General features: G+C 37.7%; 1 protein-coding gene across 1 annotated transcript in view; it reads left to right on the forward strand.

Annotated features, from left to right (window-relative positions):
- Positions 1–7,372: 7,372 nt before the first annotated feature.
- Positions 7,373–15,120, forward strand: part of LOC131971810 (solute carrier family 12 member 5-like) — a 34,400-nt gene continuing 26,652 nt past the window's right edge. Inside the window, exons 1-3 of the mRNA XM_059333429.1 lie at positions 7,373–7,436; positions 7,532–7,672; positions 10,981–11,127. Coding sequence (XP_059189412.1) covers positions 7,422–7,436; positions 7,532–7,672; positions 10,981–11,127 — 303 coding nt within the window. The 5' untranslated portion in view covers positions 7,373–7,421. The remainder of the gene's footprint in view (positions 7,437–7,531; positions 7,673–10,980; positions 11,128–15,120) is intronic.

The following is a 15,120-nucleotide window of genomic DNA, read 5'->3' on the forward strand; positions in this document are numbered from 1 at the left end:
CTCACACTGATGAATGCAGCATCGTGAGCAATTTAGGGTTCAGTATCTTGCTCAAGGGTACTTCGACATGTAGGCTACCATGGTCAGGGATCGAACCACCAACCCTCCGATCGGTGGGTAACCCGCTCTACCAACTGAGCCACAGCTGCCCGTAAAGTAAAATACATTTTATTAAAATTGAAACTACAGCTTAACTAGCACACCCAAAAAGTACAAACTAAAGTAAAAATAAAAGCTAGATTGAAAACGTAAAACTATTATTAGTCTTTATGGCTTTATGGCTTTATGTATTTTGGCTATACAGAGTGACAACATTCATCATATAATAGCCCACTGACTTTACTTGATATGCTCTACTCTTCCCTGATTTAAAGTGGAATTTACATTTATTAGATCCATTTCTGTCAGAAAGCATCACATTTCACCATCACCCTTGCTGACTACGATGCCTGAGGGACAGAAATGCACGCATTAAATTAAACAAATGACTTTAGGAATTAGCTTTAATTCCTCAGTTACAGCAGGCGAGGTGAAAATGAATGAGGTATGTGTGTGGTTGGTGTATTTGTGACGTTTGAGCTGCAGCTGATTGGTGCAGTTCTCTCACATGCAGAAGTTAATTTCTGCCTCCCTCTGTGGCCTCCAGCAGCTGCTGGATAATCCCCTTGAGCCTGTGTCCTATTAAGCTTTTAAAAGCCGGTGTAAACTGTCCATTTTGTAATAGCCATGTCACATCAAGGGTACAAATCTACGCCGCCCACTGCCTTTCATCTGCATGCTGCTGTCAAGTCTCTGTGAATCAGCATCAACATTATAAATAGCATCTTGTAATTCGGCACTGATGTCATCTCACTGAGCCGATCACTTCTTATCAATAAGTCACAGCTGTCTGTCCCGAGGATAAAACAGGGATGCAGACAGAACAGATCGAAAACAAATCAATTAAATCTACTAAGCCTTTGAATTACAAACCGCAAATACATTTATTTTTACGATACGTTTAGGACACATTATTTAGTTTTTTGGGTTTTTATTTTTCATATTTTTGCTTTTGTAATGTGTTCTGGACAGATTACTTAATTGATACAAACATCTCCCTCATGCATTTGCGGACTCAGGGCCAGGGGCAAAAATAATTCAAAGGGCACCATTTCCATAGGGTGGGGCACCAACATGCAAAATGTTTTCTAGCATGTATGGCAGCCTATATGGTGCTGCACCAGGTTATCTTCATTTTAAAGTGTGGTCGGTGTGTGAGGGCCCCTTTGTGTGCAGTTCTTCCGCCATCATTGTTATGAATGTATTTGCCGATGCTGCAAATTGTACACATGCTGCTGGAGCACATACATATAGACTGAAAAGTCCCGTTATTCTTAGGGTATTTGTGTCATTTTGACATCATGGTATTTCTCCATTAATTTTACATGAGAATGTTATATTTTTACAGCAAAACTGCGTGTTTCCTACAGTTTATGACAGTAAAAGTTAAAGTTTTGTGCTATTCTTTGATTTACGTTAATTGAAAATGTCTGCTACAGTGATATACAATTTTAAATTTTACGCCCTACTTCTGATGGAATTTGACAGTGTTTTACTGAAATTTCTACAAACACTTTTTACAGTGTGGTGCCATAACGACTTCTGGCAGCATTTCGCCATGATTCTGGTTCTGATTCTGATATTGTACTGTGCTTCTGTCTTCCATGGGGCTCTCATCTCCTTCCATTGCAATGTGAATAGATGCCAATATTACACCTTTGCTGAGTCAGTATGAATGTCCTATGGCGAACTGGTTACTGGTATTCAATGCACAATAGGCAAAATCTGCTTGTAAATTTTGCATTAATAATTAGTATAAAAGCAGCATCATCCTCTTAAATTAGCAGAAAAGGACAGTATAATCAACTTTAAAATTATTATTATTATTTTTTTATTACTACAGTTTTAGGATGTAAAATGTACAAGTTGTTCTGTAAAGCTGTTGACATGGGCAGCTGTGGCTCAGTTGGTAGAGCGGGTTGCCCCCCGACCAAAGGGTTGGTGGTTCGATCCCTGACTGTCGCAGCCTACATGTTGAAGTATCCTTGAGCAAGATACTGAACCCCAAATTGCTCCCCATGCTGTGATACTCATCGGTGTGAGCCACCTGCCACCCAATGGTGGGTAGCCTCTGCCACCAGTATGAATGTGTGTGTGAACGGGTGAATGAGCGCAGTCTGTAGTGTAAAGTGCTTTGAGTGGTCGCAAAAGCGACTAGAAAAGCGCTATATACACTACTGGTCAAAAATTTTAGAACACACCAACTTTTCCAGAATTTAATTGAAAATTATGCTGTTTAATGTCTCAGTCTACTCTGAAATTAATGCACATTTGCAACATTTAAAATTCTTTATTGAGCATGATAGTGTTTTGAAAGTAAAAAAAAGATTCAAAATCACATTTTATGTTGGACTAAAGGACTAAAAAAAGACACCAAAAGACACAAAATGACTAAAAAAAGACACAAAATGACCAAAAAAAGACACAAAATGACTTACAAAGACATGAAAATAATAAAAAAAACGGACAAAATAGCCCAAGACTCCGTAGAGTTAAGTTGTTAACCCATTTCTTGTTCCCTGAAAAAGGCCTACTTGTATAATTCTGAAATGTACATTATCTTTCAGTTTTGGTTAACCTTACCTTTTTTTATTTACCTCTGGCAGTTCACCACTTACCTTTGAACCCTTTCTAGCTGTTCATTTGACTTGAACTGCTTGAATTTCAATAAAAAAATGGAAAATTTGGGGTGTTCTAAAACTTTTGACCGGTAGTGTAAGTGCAGGTCCATTTACCATTACTTTATTGTTGATTTTTTTCAAGGCAACAATGTTTCAATTTAATTTCAATTTACTTACTTTTTTTTGGCTTATTTTTTATTTCCATTCTTGTTTCCAATATGATATTACCAATATTCTGGTATCACAGCTGCCAGTTTTTTTCTGTAAAAACAACGGGACATTTTTTACAGTGTACAAATAGTGAATAAGCACAGCCTGACTTTAAGTATGAATATTTACCTGCAGAGTTAGACTGTAAATTCACTTATTTACTCACAATCTAAACTGCATTGTTCATTAAGACTTCATAAGCCAATAAACCCATCTATCCCTGCATACACTAAGATGTGGGTTGAAAATGAATGCAATCTGGTGTCTAAGAGGAGCTTCAGCATCTAGAGTTAGTGAAAGCATTCAGACAAAGGCAAAGAAAAGAGTTCATCCTGGGGCAGTAATTTGCAGTGGACACAATATATGTGGGTCAGGGGGGACAGTTCGTCCTGATTTGACCTGCACATTAAAACCAAAGTCCTCTTAGTACTTTTGTGTTGTTGCTTCACGTGTTGTGACCAACAGTAACTCGTCACCTCAAATACACTCGCTGCATCTGTGGGTTTCAGCACGTGCTCTGCTTCCTCATTATATATGTGAGTTTTGAAGCAATGCTTTGGAGTTGAAGCTTTGCATTGCCACTTTTCATGTTTTCTGGATATTCTCAGGTATCGGAAGCTTTTACTACCAAAAACAGATAAGTCTTCAGTGATGTTCTCACCCATATAAACCTCTTAGTTCTCTTCAGTTGCAGGAATTTATCTATGTAGGTCACTTTCGACACTCTTTAATCTTCTGGCCAATGATTCGTCTGTGTTGCATAATTCAAGGGAAACTGTTGTCAGTGCTTTGATTTCATCAGATGTGCATTGCATTTCATCACCTAGACTACAGGTTATTCAAAGTTATCTTTTAGCCACTCATCAGGTCAAACACAGACAGAAAACAGACCTTGGGCAGAGCACTTCTGGTTGCATCACAGTGAATGATGAAGACTAAAAGTGTCTACTTCTATGTGCATTACAGCCTGCAGGTCGCTCTACCAGACTAACTGACTCACTTCTGTCTATTAAAACATTTTAAAAACATTGTTTTTTCCAGATGACCTCGACACTGTCTGAAATTTCATTTTGTGCAGTGTTTGTTTTCATGTTGCATCAAAGTGCTACAAAGAATAGGAGTGGAATAAAATAAAAATCTAAGAGCAACTTTTTAATGCTGTAAGCGTAAGCATGTCTATACCACAGTGCCATTAAGAGCTTTGTGGGGAAAAACAGGAATATTGATGCTAAAAGTCCCAGGATATTGAGAGGTGAAGCACTGTGGTCAGTTTTTTAGTCCTGGTTAAAACTCAAGAACATGATCTTCTTTCAAAAGGCAGAAAACTATTCAGGTCAGAGGAAGTTATTCAGAATGACAAAATATTTTTAAAACTATAACTCAAATGATAGAATGACTCAGTGCTTGTAATAAGGCCAGTTGTGCCTGTTGTTTGTTTTTATTTGTATACATGCATATTTTATTTTGTGCGGGCAGTACATTTTACATTTTATTTTATTTTTTTATCCTATTTTTAATTTATTTTATCTTATTGCATTTTATTGTTCTACTGTTTTCTACATCTCTTTGTGTTGCTTTATCTATTTATTGTTTGTGCAGCACTTTGGAAACCTTGTGTTTGCTAAAATTGTGCTATATAAATAAAGTGGATCGGATTGGATTGGATTGGATTGACTGAATATTAATCAATGATAATTTAAAGTTGTGTGTCATCCGTAATGCTGTTATATCATTATTTATAGTTGCTTTAAAACTGGTGACTCTAGAAAGAAATTCAGACAATTATCATGATTTGAAATGCTTCAGAAAGATGTTTGTAGTGCAGTTTAGTTATCCAATTAATGCTGCAATTAATCCATGTGTTTGTGCTTTGATTAACATAAAGTAGATCCGCAAGAGAAACTAAAAACCAAAAGCATTTGTGAACAGAGAGCTAGAGAGCAGGTTTGATTGGATGAAGTGTCTCACCTGTGCAGGATTACCACTGTGCAGACAGACAGCGAAAACAAAGATTTCCTTAATCTTATTTTTATTGTCTGGGCATCTGGTTCTTTGTGTACTGTATGTAAATCAAAAGGCTTAAGAGGTATTATACTTTGACGTTTTAAGCAGCTTTTTGTTGTTCCTTTTTACAGACAAACTCGTCTGATTTGCAGGATGCAGACTGTTGGGATAAACTTTCCTATGACACAAATCACACATGTTTCTGCTCTGTTATTATAAACTGATACATTTCTCAGTGCAGCACACATTAAATGAAACGTGCAGGAATGGCGGAAACTACTATGGCAGGCGAAGATAAGACAGATGTAACCTCGTCTGTCACAGTAATGGATCAGGAGATAAATTCCTGTGAGACCTCTGGTTGGCTGGTTGCGATCCAAGGTCACTGACTGACTGCAGTGATGGATGAGGAGGGGACGTGGTTTCCCTTCTGAGAACAGAAACACACAGCTGAGGTGTGTTTCCGTAGAGCTTGTAAATGAATGATTGATGTTGATTTTTGTGGGGTATGAAATGCACAGATTTATTAGCTCAGTACAGCTTTTACTAGTGTACGAATGTGCAGCAGTGTAATGAAGGATGTTTATTACACAACGCTCCGATCCCATGGGTAACATCTCAGGGCCGCCAGCAAGAATCCATCACTGCTTGTTCGCTGACTTTGACACGCAGCTTCATTGCGTGAGAGACATGAAATGTTTTCCGCGGCTCATTGAGGGTCCGGAGACAGAAAACAGAGGTTAGATCCAAACTGTGAAATGTTTTGTTCAACAAATCTGCCTCTCCCCTGTTGAAGTCCAAAAGTGTTTCATATTAAAAAACGAACCAAATGTGTGAAATATATATATATGTGTATATATACATATATATATATATATATATATATATATATATATATATATATAGGAACAACACATTTTAGAAATGATTAAAACTCCACCACACTATTTTTAAGAGGTAACGCCATTTTTCATAGTGACACTTGTGTAAAATTACCTTTTTTTTATGACAGCTGTCAACAGTTATCACTCTCTCACCTTTCAGCCAATCACATTATTTGATTATTTTTAATTTACATGCAAATAGACTGTTTTGTAGTTTTATTATTTATTTATTTTTTCCGCTGGTTTTGTGTGTATAAATGGTAAGAACATTTTTTTTAAAAGGTACATTTCCATAGACACCTGTGTCTTTTGTTTGTATTTTCGGTTCCTGGCAGCTTTATACTTTGTTAATTAAAATAAAATGAAAAATCTGACTGATAGCCAAGTTTCTGTGGAGAAAAAGGAGCCATGCATGTGATGTAAGGACAGACTGAAAGATGCTAAACAGAGACAGAAATGAATGCATAAGAAGTTGACAAATTTGAACCAAAATCTCCTGGACTTCAGAGGTTTAACAATAATATATATATAAGCAATTTATTCAAAATCTCTCTCTCTCTCTCTCTCTCTCTCTCTCTCTCTCACACACACACACACACACACACACACACACACACACACACAAAAGCATTTAGTAAAACATGGTTTTAAAAGCTGATTTCACTGTAAGCCAAGAGCTGAAATGAGCTTTAAATGCAGATTTAAAATCATGGCGGATTACAGAATACTCAGGTGGCTGGCTTCAACATAATATAAACTGCAACTAAGAGTAGAAACAGAAGATCTGCTGAGTCTAAATGTCCCAAAATGCAGTTTGACTGGTCAGGTCATTGGTACTGTCTGCTGCAAAGGCTGACATGATTTCCTCCTTGGCCTACAACTTTTTTTTAAATGAAGAACACACAATGATCTTGAAATACTTTTTGAAATTGCAGGTGAATAAGTTTGGTGGAAAGTGGGGTATAGTGTTCAGATGTTTTGGAATGTGTTGTGTTCAGGTATTGATAGAAAGCTATTAAAAGCTCTAATCCTTCCTGCGAGCTCAGAAAACAGCAAAAATGGAAATGCTGTCTAGTCCAATTTGACAGGCAGCGCATCTTTAGGAGAGCAGACCGTCGTTCAAAGGATTATGTGCTGCGTGAGAGCAGTTTGGCTGGCATGTGACTCTCCTCTTTGCTTTAAAGATTAGTGTATAATACTGCTGCAGCTTGGGGAATTGAAAGAGACGACTTGATGCGTCGCTGTCACCAACCAGGAGGAGCTGCAGGCCTATGAATGAGAAAAACATATTGTATTTCAAGATACCAAACTGTTTTACAGGAGTTATAGGTTCTGTGTCCCAGTGGTCAACGATTTCAGAGCAATTTTCAGCATGAAATCCCACATAATTGATATTTTCATTACATTTATTTATGAACGATCAACAATTTTGTGGTCAATGTAACTACATGATGTCTGTGTGCAGCTGTGAGGAAAGAGGACTCTGCTCTAAGTCAGCTGGTTCTGTGTTTCAGGGGATGGGATCCCCAGAGAGAGCAGTCCTTTCATCAACAGCAGTGCAGCCAGCGATGCAGATAAGAGCCAGCAGTATGACGGCAAGAATATGGCTCTGTTTGAGGTGAGGATAGTTTTCACAAGCCAGCATGAAACATGGAGTGTCATATCAGCCGTGGATCACAAGGTCTGTTATGATTGTGTGTTTCTGTGTTGCAGGAAGAGATGGATACCAGTCCAATGGTCTCCTCTCTGCTCAGCAGTCTGGCCAACTACTCCAACCTGCCGACAGGCAGCAAAGAGCACGAAGAGGCCGAGAATAATGAGGAGGGGGCGCGTCCGTCTAAAAAGCCTGTCAAGGTAAAGTGTGATGTGTTCATCCAAACCCTGCAGCAATCTCAACCACAACAGCAGATTTATCTAAATAAATATATACATTTTACACCGGTATGTTTACTTTTGAATCCTCGGTCTGGTTTGTTATGTATTGGCCCTGCATTGCATTGCATGCATTTGTTCACTGCGGTGTGAAACAAAAACCTGAATCCTCCTGAAAGTTTTACTCCAGTTTCACAACTATTGCTAACTTAAGTTCTGGATATACTGATAGAGGATTTAAAATAGACCAACTCAAGCCAAAATACATTCTGCTTCTTATCATTTTTTTTACACAGTTTCTATAAAATTGAATTTTCCAAGGTATATACAAAAAAGTGTCTTACCATACATCTCTTTGTGTTTAGAAAGAATAAAACCCTTTCTTTCTAATGAAAGTTGGACCTAATTCCAGGAATTTTAAAGGCGGAATAGATTTAAGGAGACAGAGTGTGATGTGTTCATCCAAACCCTGCAGCAATCTCAACAGCAGATTTATCTAAATAAATATATATATTTTACACCGGTATGTTTACTTTTGAATCCTCAGTCTGGTTTGTTATGTATTGGCCCTCATCCTGGTTTTTGTCCGGACACCTACCCTGCATTTGTTCACTGCGGTGTAAAACAAAAACCTGAATCCTCCTGAAAGTTTTACTCCAGTTTCACAACTATTGCTAACTTAAGTTGTCCTGTTCTGCTTGGCTCTTTTAAGCTAAAATTAAACCAATAGAGGATTTAAAATAGACCAACTCAAGCCAAAATACATTCTGCTTCTTATCATTTTTTTACACAGTTTCTATCAAATTGAATTTTCCGAGGTATATACAAAAAAGTGTCTTAGCATGCAGGAAAAAGGAACTTATAGTATGCAGGTTTTCTCCCTCTGAAATCCATCTCCTTATCCTAACCCATTTCTCTCTCAATTTATTCCTTACAAACAATACTTTTACAATGTAAAACAGGCAAATAATTAGACAACCATTTAAGTTTTCAGTAGTAAATATAGTGAGGAATGAATGCATAGTAAAGCAGTACGTCGTAAAGTACAGCACAAAAGGCCACACGTATCAGCAGAAGGACAGTCTGTAGAGGTTTATTTAGCCATAGAATACCAAAGAAAGAGTGGAATTGTGTTCCTTTAACTCATTGATGCACAACATGGGTCTAAAGTGACCCGACTGAGTTTTTAATTTTCTATATCTTTGCAATAATTTAATTTCATCATTCAATATTCCAGGTTTTCCTCAATCAATTTGTTTTTCATCATCATACATCCTAATTTTTTGTTTTTCATTTCTTACTTTTTGGATAAAAACCCTTTTTGTATCACTACGCTTCTAATGCACAACATGGGTCAAAAATTTCATTATGGGGGTATTGTGTGTATAATTTTAAGGAAAAATGAATTTAATCAATTTTGGAATCAGGCTGAAACAAAAAAAATGTGGAAAAAGTGAAGCTCTGTTAATACCTTCAAGATACACTGTATGTGTGACAAAATGATACATACACATGTTAAATATATTGAATATATGAATGTGGAAAGTAACTATTTGAAACAAATTACTATTATCATAGTATTAAGTAATTTAATTTTCATACAAATTTGGATAAATGAGTCATTTTTGACCCATGTTATACTTTAGAAGTGTTGTCCATATGTTGTGCATCAAAGGGTTAAGGACATTTTAAGTTGTGTTGCATTTAGTTCTCCTTTAATTTCATAAAGTGTAAATGCATACGGGAACTGTTGTTTTCCCACATGCAGAGCGCTGGAGGCAGCAACCGCAACCTGAGGTCAGACTCCTGCAGGCAGTGAGCTCATTAGCTGAAACTCAGTTGACACTGATGCCCTCAATGTAACTGCTCCATCATAACTTATACCTTGTAGCTTTAAATGTATTATATACCTCATTAGATAAATGAGACAGAGGAGGAGCTAAGGGTCAGTGCAAAATGAAAAGACGTCACTCAGACTGAGTCACCCAAAGGATCCTGCAGCGTGGGTAGTCATGAGCATCACCCACTTCTCCCCGTGGACAAAACACAAGCAGTGACTTTGATCTGTCCGTTCATCTCTCAGCTCCTTCTCATCACACTGAACTCTGCACAGTGTAATACTTCAGACTTAAGAAGGACACGCAAAGACTTAATCTGATTAATTATTTTGTTTTCTGGTGTTTTTTTGTCACTTTTTTGATAGTGGTAAAGTGTTAAACATTCTGCCCTCTGCCTCATAGTGGGAACTTTAATGGATGTTAATGCTAGTAAAACAATTTCAACCACTTTTATTATAACATGCAGCCCTAATGAATCAATTTATATTTTCTCTTGCAGATTTGCAGATATTTTTGCAGAATTTGAGAGCTGCAACCAGGGTGCAGATTTCATTTTGACAATGAGGAGGTTTTAGCATCAACATTTAATTTCCTGCTTTCTGCTCAATTTTTTATACGCACCTTGATGGTGGAAATTGCTTTGTTTATGCAAAGGAAAATGCAAAATTCAGGTAGCAGATGACATTTGAAATTATAAAAATATTTCATGCATTCTGTATTGCTTTAAAACATATGTAGTCTCCCATAGATCATCTGGTCTCATTCAATTCATACAGTTACCAACAGTTTGAAAATGCATCATTAACCAATGTTAAAGATCAAATTTAATTTAAATATGAATTTCACACCTACATAGATATTCTTTCCCTGAGCCTCTCTGAAAAGAGGAACTTCAGCATCACTTCTTCATCTTTTCATTTTATGGCAGATTCCAACCTTTGTTTTTGAGGTTGCATACTGCCCCCTACACTACCAGACTCATTGATGCATCTGACTCATATTCTAGTAGTTCTTCAAAGCCATAGTCCTCTGTTACTTTCATGTTTTTACTTAGGGTGGACACATGCATGTGTTCTGGATATGTCTGTCCGGCTGCAGGGACACAGTGATCTATTGATGGATGTGTGTAGATATTTATTGTGTCTGCTCAATGTTTGAAACAACAGAGAAAAGAGGAGAATAAACATTAATCTTCCCACTTCTTTGTGGAGAGGGCACCAGATTGCCATCTCTTTGTGTTTGAAAAGAATAAAACCCTTTCTTTCTAATGAAAGTTGGACCTAATTCCGGGAAGTTTAAAGGCGGAATAGATTAAAGGAGACAGAGACTGAACAACAAAGTGCACTTCTGACAGATTATAGCCATCATTCTTCATCATCAACCTCATTTTATGTAAGATGAGACTGAAAACTCAAAATCTTTGACTAATTGCTTCCCCTGTTTGTTTCTCAGGCTCCACAGTTGGGCACTCTGATGGGAGTGTACTTGCCGTGCATCCAGAACATTTTTGGGGTTATCCTCTTCCTGCGGATGACCTGGATGGTTGGGATTGGAGGCGTCTTTGGCTCTTTCATAATTGTCTTCATGTGTTGCTCCACAGTGAGTAAAACTTTGGTTGTTTTTATTTGTTGTGGGAACATGCCTGCTTTCTGTAACTGTGACCAATCAGAAAACAGATGTCAGATTAAAAAAATACCCGTTAAATCTAATGCAGGACAATAGAATTGCAAACATCCTCCTGCAAGATTAGATTTATATAAAGTGGTTCCACTGCACACAAATATCCACATTGGGTAGTATATGATTAAACTAACAAGCTGTTGTAATATATTACAGCTTGTATAATTGTAATTTGCGTTGCACAGATGCTGAAGGTGACATTGTAAATCCTGGCGTGAGGCAATCTGCCAATAAACCCACAAACAGCCCTCCACCATCCCCTGTTGGAATCTGTCATTTTCCTCTTTGTCAACAACCAATTACTTAATCAGGTGCTGACCCCAAACCCGCCTTTAAGGCAGAATGAGTAGGTTTTTTGTCGGTTCTGGTTTGTCAACGCAACATTCAATGCAGAGCCCCTTCTCTCTGCTTTAATGACACCAGAAGTCCTCGCCAGCAGTTGAAATCCAACCCAAGTTTTACTCTTGTTTTCTCTCTCCGCTTGGCGTTTTCATAGCTTTTTGTTGGATGCATGCTTACGATTTGGCACCTGGTTGCTATGTTTCTATAAAGTCTAGCCGTCATGCCATGCATGCTGTGCCTGAAGGCTACACACCCAGTGGAGACGCTGCCATAGACCACAGTCTCTGTGGCGTCACCCACAGGTTTCAGAAGAGCCAAAATGAAGCTCAGAGTGCTGGCCTCGGCCACTGCCATCTTTGCCTGATTCCACCTAATCTAAAAATTGGCAGAAAGGTGGAGCATGGGTCGAACTGAGGTGGGCCAACTGAAGCCTGGTTGCTGAAATACTTCATTATTATTAGTTAAACAGGTGAGTTATATAAAAAAAAAAACCTACCTCCCATTCAGTTGTCATGAACAGGTCAGTCAGCCATATAGTCTGTAAACGTGTTTATTTCTGATGTAAAGTTGAACATTTTACCATGGGGGTCAAGTGGCCACTTGAGGAACTGAAATTTTTGGCACTTGCATGTTCAATTGTCAGAACCGAGTTTGCTGTTTGGTTTATACGTAGTTTATTTATTTATTATTTATTATATGCAAACCCATCTAAGATTAAATCTCACCCCAAAGTCAAAAATACATATTTTTAGTTCTCATAAAAAAGTGGGGGACTTTCCACAAAGTGAGGTATGTTTGGGGTATGTTTGCCATAGGTCAATTTGACCTATGGCTAAGCCACACCCCCAAACGCGATGAGCCAATCACAGTGCGCATAGCTAACTCAATACACTCGGACGTTCTCTGCTTCCACATCCATTGAAATGCATTGGAGTTAGTCCATTTTCAATCATTTTTATGTGTTTTTTGTTGAGATTTTAAGTTTAAAATGGTCAAACTGTGTGCATGGGGTACATGCAACTCTGACACAAGGTATAGCCCAATAATATGGGAGCAGTAACCCGGTTCCCTATGGCAGTGATTCCCAACCGCTGTTCCGCGGCACACAAGTGTGCCGTAAGAAATCAATATCTATCAATATCAAATCCAGCGACTCCGTCTTAACGAGCGCTAACGAGGTCGGCCGGCTCGTTAACAAGAGCCTCTTGTTAACGAGCCGGCCGACCTCGTTAGCGGCAGTTAGCTACAGTTAGCTCTGTAGCAGTACAGTGTGTATGTGCTGCTGCTGCAGGAGGTGTTCACTTAGCGATCTCTGTTTGTTTACAACAAGCACCGGAATGAGCGGTGTCAGTGGGATGAAAAGACGAATGAAAACCTCTAACCTGTTAATGAAGGCCCTTTTGGTGACTTAGAGATGATATTTAATTTTTCTGTCTCAAAAGTGATTAATTGCCTCCTGTGAAATTTCTCTGACTGTCACAGCTGCCATAGCGCCCGTCACCGAATGTTGAAAGTTTGTCCGAGTGAGTGGAGGGGGCGGGGCTTAGCCATAGGTGAGACAATTGTATGGTGTTGCCATGACCCCGCAAATAAAGACATTTTTAAAAAAAACCCATAATAAACATAAACATTTTTTTTCTCTTACCTGTGGTGCTGTTTATTAGTCTAGATTGTTGTAGCTATAATGTAACTCAATGTAACTTGTGTTGAGAAATGCATTGAGGAAACCTTTAAGATTAAATTATCTGACTCCAACAGTAAATCCTCTCACCAATTTCACTGCGCAGATCGTTTGATGGGGAATGATGAGCAGGAGACGTCTAAGTTCTCAGTTTAACATAATTTTATTACAATACTTAAAGAAATTTGCAGTTACAGAGTCTCTGGGTTCAAACTACACTTCCCTGATTTAGGCAGATAATATAAATGTATCTGGAGTAATCATAGTTTTAAAACAATATTAGTACATGATCATTGTATTAAAAGCATCTTACATGAATAATCTATAAATGCATAGAGAGAGGACACACACACAGCTAGTGAATTACACATGCATAGATAGTGACCTAGTCAATCAGATAGTGATCCCCATGCACAGAGACAGAAAACAGAGACAGAATAACAGATTATTTTGAACACTTGGTTTGTGGTGCACCGAAAAAATACACTTGAAAACCTTGACAGCAATGCCTCTTTCCAGAAATCTTGATACGGTAACTCAAGATAATTCACAGATGCGTGTAGTGAGCAGTTTCATGTAGGAACTGTGCTTGAAAGAAAATTGTTCTGACATAAAAATGCTCACAAATGTACTTTTTTGGCTCTTCAAACCATAGACTGTATATGCTTCAAACACTGCAATCACGGATACATCTGGTCCCATTAGATTTGAGAGAAGGCAGACATGTCTAGGGCTAATATCTCAAACACTTAAATAGATAAATACCAGCACAGGTAAGAGAAAAACATATATTTTGGATTTTGGGGTGAATATCCCTTCAACCCTTTATCGGGTGAAAAAACATATGTGGTAACTTCAGTGGATATCCAAAATGGTAGTATTTCGAGAAAAAAGTAACTAGTCCATTTTTAATTGACAGGCACTTCCTGTTAAGTTGTTATTAACTCAACTTGTAATGTAGTTAGATTTAATTAATAATATTGCGTGCAATCTGTTGCCTCAATTTTATTGAGTAGCTATTGTTGTGTTTTTTTACAGTGTAGGGTTGAAATTTGGAATTTGCAAGTATTTCAATGAGTGCCTTATTAAGGGTTAACTGCAGTATTTTAATCCAGACTTTCTTTATTGTTTTTTTCTTTCTTTACAAACCGTCAGGATCTCAGTTCTTACAAAAGACAATGGTTCCAAAACAAGCTTAAGATCCAGTTATTATGGACATATCAGCCCAGATGTAAACCCTGAACTACACACATTCAATCCATTCATACTCACGACATACATGTGCAAGGTACAGGTTACAAACAAGGGAACAGAAAGTGAAGAGACATATTACTAAGGAAAGATACAGATACATAGCCATTAAAAATAAATAAATAAAAACATACATACACATATGAATATTGAAAATCAAGTAATAAGGAATAAATAAGTAAAATAAATAAATAAGTAAATTAAATTAAAAATAAATTAAATAAATATCAAAAAATAAATAAATAAAGGGGGGGGGGGGGGGGTACTCAGGTTTCTGCTACAATATTTAGAGACATCTTATAGAAACTGCCTGAGGACCCTTTTAAGGAAAGCCTAATTTTCTCTAGTGTAATGCACCGTAGAACGTCCTGAATCCATTTATTATGAGTCGGGGGGGAAGAGTGAGACCATTTTAAAAGAATAAGTCTTCGAGCAAGTAATGTGGTGAATGCGATGATTTTTCGTGTACATTTAGGCACATTGCGTGGAGAGTACAATCCAAAGAGGGCAGTGAGGGGTTCGAACAGTATGAGTTGACCTGTTGTTTTACTAAGTGTTTCAAATATTGCTGCCCAAAACTCAGATAATTTAGGGCAAGACAAAAACATGTGAACAAGATCAGCCGGAGCCTGTCCACA

The sequence above is a fragment of the Centropristis striata genome, chromosome 5 (genome assembly GCF_030273125.1).
Source record: "Centropristis striata isolate RG_2023a ecotype Rhode Island chromosome 5, C.striata_1.0, whole genome shotgun sequence".
Taxonomy (NCBI): Eukaryota; Metazoa; Chordata; class Actinopteri; order Perciformes; family Serranidae; genus Centropristis; species Centropristis striata.